This window comes from Bison bison, unplaced genomic scaffold (assembly GCF_000754665.1).
Source record: "Bison bison bison isolate TAMUID 2011002044 unplaced genomic scaffold, Bison_UMD1.0 scf7180017864388, whole genome shotgun sequence".
In the NCBI taxonomy this organism is placed as follows: Eukaryota; Metazoa; Chordata; class Mammalia; order Artiodactyla; family Bovidae; genus Bison; species Bison bison.
The window spans coordinates 6,384,017-6,392,487 of NW_011494960.1; the positions used below are offsets into that span (position 1 = coordinate 6,384,017).

Here is an 8,471-nt window from a genome sequence, read left to right on the forward strand (position 1 = left end):
TTGTGTATGTGTGTGTGTGTGTGTGTGTGTGTGTGAAGTTGCTCAGTCATGTCCAACTCTTTGCGACCCCGTGGACTGTAGCCCACCAGGATCCTCTGTCCATGGGATTCTCCAGGCAAGAATACTGGAGTGGGTTGCCATTTCCTTCTCCATGGGATCTTCCCAACCCAGGGATCGAACCTGGGTCTCCTGCATTGCAGGCAGACGCTTTATCCTCTGAGCCACCAGGGAAGCCATAGAGAAGCTTTAGAGACTATAAATGGCTCACTCAAGTACCAAAACCAAGTATACACACAATGCCTTGGTCAATGCTCTTTCTACTCCAGCCCCTTGCCCCCATACCTGAGCAATGCTCTCTTCTGAGGAGTGGTGTACCTCTTAAAAATATGAAAGATAAGTTACAGTAATTCCAGGCTGGATGATTTGGTTTGGGAGAACACCACTGGACACAGCGACCTCAGCTTCAGACAGCAGAAACCAGAACTTTGCCCTTTCCATTTCCCATGCTTATCTCTGATAGAAAGTCTCATTACAAAACACCAGTATACCTTCCCAGTACAGATTGTGACACAGAGTTCCCATCACAGACCCTAAAACCCAGCCACCTGGGCTTGGAAGCAGCATTAAGAGCCAAGCCGTGGATTTGGGCACACCTAGAATGACTTCTACTCTGTCAGATACTCATACTGTGGAAGAGTGTTTACTGACCTGGAGAAGCATAATTAACATCTAAGGGGAAAAAAGTGAAATAGAATATGATCCCATGTTTGTTAAAAGACATTCTCTCAGTGTGAAACAGAACCTAGGAATTTGCATATCAAACAATATCTGTGCTTCTAGGTAGTGGTAAATGTTCATCTTATTCTGGGTTTTTAGAATTTCTACAATGACATGTTCATTCTTTTATTCATTCATCCAACCTTCAATGCAACAGCCACTACGCTAGATGTTGGGCACATGTTGCAGGGAGAGGGGACAAGAAATAACCAGATCCAGGCTATGCCTTCATGAAAATGAGACTTGTAATTGGGGGAAATGATTATACATGCATAGAGAGAAAGCTCTTATTTATTTGATTATAAAATCAGTTAGATTCCAATTAATAAAAGGGAAAGATTATGTACAAAATGTATAGTGAAAGAAAAGGGAAGGCAAGGTGTCACTAATCACCATAAAATTATCTCCTCCCAAGGAACAACAGTCCTCAGATGCTGACTTCATTACTCATTCCCATCCTGTCTGCCTTAAAATTCATAAAATGAAGAATAGCTCAGCTGCTAGAGGAAACTGCCCCTTTATTTCCTCCAGCCAGCGGGCTCTCCATTACTGCAGTAGGGAAGATGGGGGAAATTATTTTCTTCCTGTTTCTTCTACTTAGCAAGCTCATCATTACACATGTAAAAAGACCACCGATTTAATTAAGGATATGGACTCCTAATTCTGTTTGGTGTGCGTCCCTTCTTGCCAAGCCCACAAACTCTCATGAAGAGAGAACACGTTCCTACTAGCATAGAATCTGCTTTTTCCAGGCACCAGGAACTTCCCATTCGAACCTGTCTGTACTTAATTCTGAGTCTCTTCCCCCAAAGGCTGCTGCTGGCTGAGGCTATTGCTCTTCTGAAGCCTCCTGGTCTCTAACTGATGGAATGGGTCAAGATAAAGGATAGGTATTGAGGAACATGCTGGGATTATGTCACCAGCCCACCATCAGCAACAGGCCACGCTGAGAGTCAGCAACTGATGCTGTCTCTTCATACAACGTACAAAAAAGGCTCTGATTGTGTTTTAAGATACTTTATTTTCTTTCTTTTTAAACACTTGCAAAAGGGAGTACTGAGTTACCGACAATTCAAAACCCCAAATCTCTTATGGAATTGTGCAGTACTGGTGAAATCAAGAACTCATTTGGGGAGGGGAAATTTTGATGTTGTTGTTTTTATTGAAGTAGAGTTGATTTACAATATTGCATTAATTTCTGGTATATAGCAACATGATTCTGTTATATACATATATATATATATTTTTTTTATGCATATATATACAATCTTTTTTGTATTCTTTTCCATTATGGTTTATTATGGGATATTGAATATGGTTCCCTGTGCTATACAGTAGGACCTTGTTGTTTATTTTATATATAGTAGTTGTTGTTGTTTATTCACCAAGTTATGTCCAACTCTGCTACCTCGTGGACTATACACTGCCAGGTTCCTCCGTCCATGGGACTCCCCAAGCAATTATTCTGGAGTGGGTTGCCATTTCCTTCTCCAGGGGATCTTCCTTACCACTGAGCCAACAGGGAAACCCCAAATATAGTAGTGTGTATCTGCTAATCCCAAACTCCTAATTTATCCCTTCCCCCCACCCCTCTTTCTCCTTTGGTAACTAGGTTTCTTTTCTATATCTGTGAGTCCATTTATATTTTGTAAATAAATTCATTTGTGTCATAGTTTAGATTTCACACATAAGTGATGAGAGGGGAAATTTTTTAAGTCCCAATAATTCATCTTATTTTTAGTTTAAGTTTCAAGTGTTTAACACTAAGTACATCTTATGAATCATATTAAACCTTCTGTACTTGCTAGTCTCTTCAAATATCTAGGTTATTAAACATGTTTTTCAATTTTATAAAATAGAAAAATTTTAATTCTAGATGAACAATAAAAATGTTATTTCAAAAAGAGACTCCTTTCTCTTCTATATTCATTGCCAGGAAAATCTAACATGACATATACTGATTATGATTGAACAAAGTCGAACTTTTACAATTACTGGAAGAATCTGCCACAATATGATTAATTAGCAAAATACTTGTTTAGCTCCCTGTGTCCTAAATATCCTGGAACTCCCTGGTTTCCCTTAGTCTTTCTTCTGGAAACATGATTTACAACACAGTGGTTCAATAAACAAAAAAGTACATCCAGTTCCAAGTGATTGGCTCTGAAATTTACTTTGGACCAAGTTGATTCTCAGCCTAAACAGAGACTCACATCTCTCTTGCACAAAGTGTCTTTTCATACCCGCAGCAGTGCATGCTTGGTAGACTTGCTAGATGGGCACACTGCCCAAAGTAGAGCCCCCATTTTTCCGAAGCCCCCGGCCTGCTTCAGGAGCTCCAGGCTCCTACGCCAAGAGCCAGCCCCTATGCCAAGGGTCAGCTGAAAGTGTTCAAACTAGCCAACAGTTACTCCCAGGGATGAGGAACTTGCAGCAAGGAGACTCCAGGTCAGAAGAGAAGTTGGGACAGGTGTCACTCAAAGAAAGACTAGGGGCAATGATGACGTGAGCTTCTGCTTGGCATACCTGCCCTTCTTGGCACACAGAGGTGCCCACCTCCAGGACGTGTACACTTGAGAAAGGCCTGGAATTAGCAGCATTTGGACAAGGGAGAGGGTCTCAAGATCAAGGAAAAATAGCCCATGGCTTCCTGTGGTCCAGTTGGCTACAGCATCTGCCAAATCTGGTTCCCAACTTCCCCTAGGACTGTCCCTTTCCCCACCTCTAATCCTGTGGGAGTCCTCAGACAGACAGGGAATCATCACTGAGGCAAGGAAATACTTTGTGTTTGCTCAGACCTTCACCCTAACCCCATCCCATCTCCAGTGAGACCTGACTTCCTTTAAGGCCTCAGGGCTAACATCTCATCCTCTTTCAACTAGGCTTCCTGCCTGGCTGACTCAAGAGGTTTCCCTTTCCACTGATGATGTGTGCAGGGTTTTTTGTTATTTCTTTTCTTTTTTTTTCCTATTTTCAACATTTTGGCCCTTTTTCCTGTTTGAAATACTTGTAACAGTAAGTTTTTTGTTTTAAAACATAGATTTTATTATTATTATTCAGGTATGGTTTATTGTTGTTCAGTCATGTCCAACTCTTTGCAACCCCATGGACTGCAGCATGCCAGGCTTCCCTGTCCTTCACCATCTCCCAGAGTTTGCTCAAACTCATGTCCGTTGAGTCAGTGATGCCATCCAACCATCTCATCTTCTGTCATCCCCTTCTCCTCCTGACTTCAATCTTTCCCAGCATCAGGATCTTTTCTAATGAGTTGGCTCTTCGCATCAAGTGGCCAAAGTATTGGAGCTTCAGCTTCAGCAGCAGTCCTTCCAATGAATATTTGGGTATGGTAAGGCCAACAGATCAGAAGGCAGCTGCCACTAAAAAGAGTGTGTTACAGATCCCTGAAGAAGGGGGCACACCACGCCAAGTGGGAAGAAGGTGGCCACATGAGAAAGCGCCCAGAGTTCAGGGGACAGAAAGAGTGGGGGAAAGCATGAGCAAATGGCTTTATTGTGGTTTCTGTGGGAAGAACAGTGAAGCAGGGTGAGCAGGGTTAGCTAGTTTGAACACCTCCAGCTGGCTCTTGGCATAGGGGCTGGTTTCTGGTTGTCTACTACCTGGCTCTGGAGCAATTAGGGCAGGTAGATAGACACCCAGAGTGTGAGAGCCCCTTAAAGGAGGTGGTTGAGGTATGACTGACTTGGTTGGTTTTCATAGAAAAGGCTCACTCACAGGTTAGTTTACTATTACAGGTTACTTTACTGATCTCTAAGAATTGGCTACCTCTGGAAAAAGCAGTCCCTCCAGGGTCAGGGAGTCCCCAGAATGTGAAAGCATCAAAAACACAGATACAGAACAGAATAATGCAATTAACACAACTTCTGAGGCACCCTTGGAATGACTCAGGCCTCCTGCTGCCATTAAATGAGCCAGATTGTATGAGGCCCTTGCCAGTGGATGTTGGAGCCTTGCTTGGCTTGCTTTGTCATGTTAAAATCCCTGGAATCTCGCTTCTTTGACCTAACTGTCTCTAGTCTCAGTCAACCCAGCAGTCCATTCTTCCTCCTCTGCAGAGTGGTCAAGAATCTAGTGACCTCTCCATGGCAGGTTCTGCTATGTTCTAGAGTTCTCATCAGATAAGTACAAGTGCCTCCTTTTTTCTCAACTTTTACACATTTTTGCCCCCAGCCTGCCTCTCCACAATCACAACCCAGACAGTACACTCTCTAACTCCTCCACCTCCTGCTTGTATCCATCCCAGGGAAACCTTCACTCCCCAGTGTGTTCCATTCACTATTCACACTCCTCTTTCCCTGGCCTGCTCCCTACCTCAAGTAACAAACCTGTTCCTGGACACCACAGAGTGCTGGCCACACTGCTCGCACTGGTGCAGGGAGGATGAAAGAGCATGCCTACTGGGTCCTCTCCTTCTCGGTCCCATCTCGCGTGAATCATCCCCAGGTGTGGCCCAACACCATTTTAACATTCCCCTTAGGATGGTGAAGCAGGGGATGGTGCACACACTTCTCCGTGGGCACCCATTACTTGATGTGAAATTATTTCATCCAGACCCGGGGGGAGAAGGATCTTTAAAGCTGTGAGGATCCCCTTCCCTGATGCCTATTTTGAACATAACTGGCACTACAAACAGCTCTCAGTTCTCACGGCCCCAGGGATGCCCCCTCTGACCTGAAGACACAGACACAGCATTCAGGATTGTCTCCCCACTTGGGCTAAATCTCAAGCTCATGCAACTCAGAGACTAGGGCATGTCCCTTCTTGGCTCTTATTTTTTAATTGGCATCATTATTCATGGCCCTTCATTCATCCATAAAGAATAAATCTGTTGGGTTCCTAAAAAAATTCCCCTGGGAATTTTTGATTAGCACTGAACTGAATTTATATATTAATCCAAGGAGAACTGACATCTTTACTAACATCTTCTCCATGAACATGACATTCCCACATCTCCACTTTTTATCCCTTAACAAACTTAAATTTGTTCTATAAATATTGGTGTATTTTTAAAGCTTTTTGCCTAGATAGTTAATGCTTTGATGCTATTTTGTGTTGTATTTTTTAGCTGTTAAAAATTAGTGTAGAGAAATACAATTGATTTTTTTATGTGAAACATGGCAATCTCACTGAATTCTCTGAAAGGCTTTGTTATGCACACGTGTTCAGTCATATTCAAGTCTTTGCAACCCCGTGGACTGTGGCCCACCAGCCTCCTCTGTCCAATTTATGCTGATGGATTTTCTATGTAAAAGGTTGTATCATCTTGAAATAATGATGGTTTCATTTCTTCTCTTCCATTTCTTACCCTCCTCCTGTTTCTTGTCTTAGCAGTGGGTCCTCCAGGAGAATGTGAAATTAGTTGATCTGAAGAGGAATCCATGTCTTATCTTTGGCCTTCTTGAGAATGCACCTGAAGGTTTTTTTTTTTACACATAATATCTGCTGTAGAGCAATGATTCTCAAACTGTTTGGCCTTAGGGTCCCATCATACTCTTAAAAACTATTGAAGACCTCAAAGAACTTTTATTTATGGAGACTCTTATCAGGATTTATCACACTAGAATGAAAAAAATGTTAAAGAATATTGAAACACAATAATATATCATTCATGATATTATGAAGTTTTATGAAAACTTCATAAAAAGTTAATTTATGAAAAACTATTTGCAGAGTGTCTAATAAATGGTCAAATAAATAAAGATAATAATAAATCCATTATGTTAACATAAATAATATATTTTAATGAAAATAATCTTTTTCCAAAATAAAAAAATGATAACAAATATAGTAAGTTTACATTAAAAATTAAAAAAAAAAATCTGACTTAATCAAAGATAGCTGGGTTCTCACATCTGACCCTGCACTCGATCTGTCATAATACATTATTTGGGTTGAAGTATGAACCCAAATAAGGTGAAAAAAATTCAACCTTACACAGAAACACAGATGGAAAAGGGCAGAGCATTTTAACAGTTTTAAGATAATTCAGGCTATTCTTTGATATGATACCAGAACTTGACAAGTGGTAGTTTCTTAAAGGTCAGTTGAATGCAGAAATCTAAAAGTGTATCAATAAACGTTTAACACCCAGTACATTCATGAAAAAATGAGAATGAAAAAGGAAAAGATGATTACTGTTGAATATGATTGTGAAAATAGTTCTGATATCATAGACTCCCCCTGAAAGGGTCGTAAGAGATCCTCAGGTTTGCAGAGAATACACTGTGACAACTGCTGCTATAGATTATTGACTTAACCTTTATCAAGTTGAAAAGGTTCTCTTACTTTATTATACTTAAAAAAAATCATTAGTAAGTGTTGACTGTTATGAAACGCATGGCTGAGAGACTGAGAGGGCTTTCTGTGCCCTGGAACTGACAGCTCAGCACTGGTGCACGGAGCAGTGGAAGGAGCTCAGGGCACCCATGAGGTTCCCTGGGGCTGGTCTGTCGGTTTTGAAGCTCAAGGGCTTTGGACATGAGCTCAAAGGATTTAGTTTCTAGCAGGGACCATCCTGAGGAAATGACCAGGAAAGCAAGGTGCAGGCTGGAGGCGTCATCCCTAACCACACACCTTCCAGCAGCCTGGAGGCCGCCATCTTGGAGCGCCGCAGCCCAGGGTCCCTGCCTCAGTCTCTCCACTGCTGACAGGACAGCCGTCTTCCCCATAGTGGCCACCAGGCAGATCAGGCCTCCATCATTTCCTCAGGCTTGCACAACCAGGGAAATGACCTGTGGATGAGGACAGCCATTGGTGTCCGGTAAGTCACCCTTTGCAGATATGTAGGAGAAATGACCTGCAGGGACTCTCCCCGGGCGCCAGACCAGCTGTTCTCCTCACCCCTGTCCCTCCCAGGGATGGCTCAGAATAAATACAGCCACCTCTCCGCAGCAGGCACGGACCAGTGCTCTCCTCCACTGGGGATCAGGTGAGGAACCACTTCAAGGAGCCATTTCTTTGAAAACTCTTACTTTAAAACATAATTTTTCTGATTTCTCTTTCCCCTATATATGGTCAGTCCTGGCAGAGTGGTTCATGGGAAATGCTTTTTGATTAACGAAAGGCTGCTTTAGTAAGACACAGCTTGGACCCAACGGTCCTCTTCTTCCATCAAAGCCATCTGGGTGACCTCTTAGACAGTCTTGGGTTCAGGGCTGGTGGATTCAGAATTGAGGGCCTGAGGCTGCGAGTAAGGTCCTACTGCAGTGTGCCTAGTAGGACCACTGAGAGTCTAGTAGAGATGAACAGCCAGGCTCTCCTCGACATACAAACCCCAGGCGGAGGGGGTGCGAGGCTTGTCCGTGTCTCCCTGACCCTCTCCTCTCCTTTCAGCACAATGAAGCTCTTCACAGGCCTCATTCTCTGCTCCTTGGTGCTGGGAGTCCACAGCCAGTGGATGTCCTTCCTTGGTGAGGCTTATGAAGGTAAGGCCGATGGAGGGGCAATGGCATTCTTGGGCCTCTAGGCTTCACCCTAAACACCCCTGAGGGTTGGAGCTGCGGTCCTAGGAGGTGTTCCCGTATGTGGTAGAATGTGCCAGGTGTTGGGGGAGCTTTTTTCAGAGAGTTTGAAAAGCACAGGATTTATGTCCATCAGGTACTAGAGAAAGAACGCGCATCATTTCCAGCTGAAACAGCAGTTTGAGTGGAAGACACAAAACAAGTCTGAAATGGAAC

General features: G+C 43.1%; 2 protein-coding genes and 1 non-coding gene across 3 annotated transcripts in view; 1 reads left to right on the forward strand and 2 right to left on the reverse strand.

Moving 5' to 3' along the window:
* The window catches only part of LOC105001998 (serum amyloid A protein-like), a 12,225-nt gene extending 11,775 nt beyond the window's left edge, over positions 1 to 450 (reverse strand). Inside the window, exon 1 of the mRNA XM_010858452.1 lies at positions 343 to 450. The gene's annotated coding sequence lies outside the window, so the exon portion shown is untranslated. The remainder of the gene's footprint in view (positions 1 to 342) is intronic.
* Positions 160 to 231, reverse strand: TRNAC-GCA. Its single transcript has one exon. It is a non-coding gene; the product is annotated as a tRNA-Cys (tRNA).
* A 7,182-nt stretch (positions 451 to 7,632) lies between the features above and the next one.
* LOC105001999 (serum amyloid A protein) overlaps positions 7,633 to 8,471 on the forward strand; it is a 3,247-nt gene continuing 2,408 nt past the window's right edge. The window contains exons 1-2 of the mRNA XM_010858453.1: positions 7,633 to 7,723; positions 8,128 to 8,219. Of these exons, the coding sequence (XP_010856755.1) occupies positions 7,653 to 7,723; positions 8,128 to 8,219 (163 nt within the window). The 5' untranslated portion in view covers positions 7,633 to 7,652. The remainder of the gene's footprint in view (positions 7,724 to 8,127; positions 8,220 to 8,471) is intronic.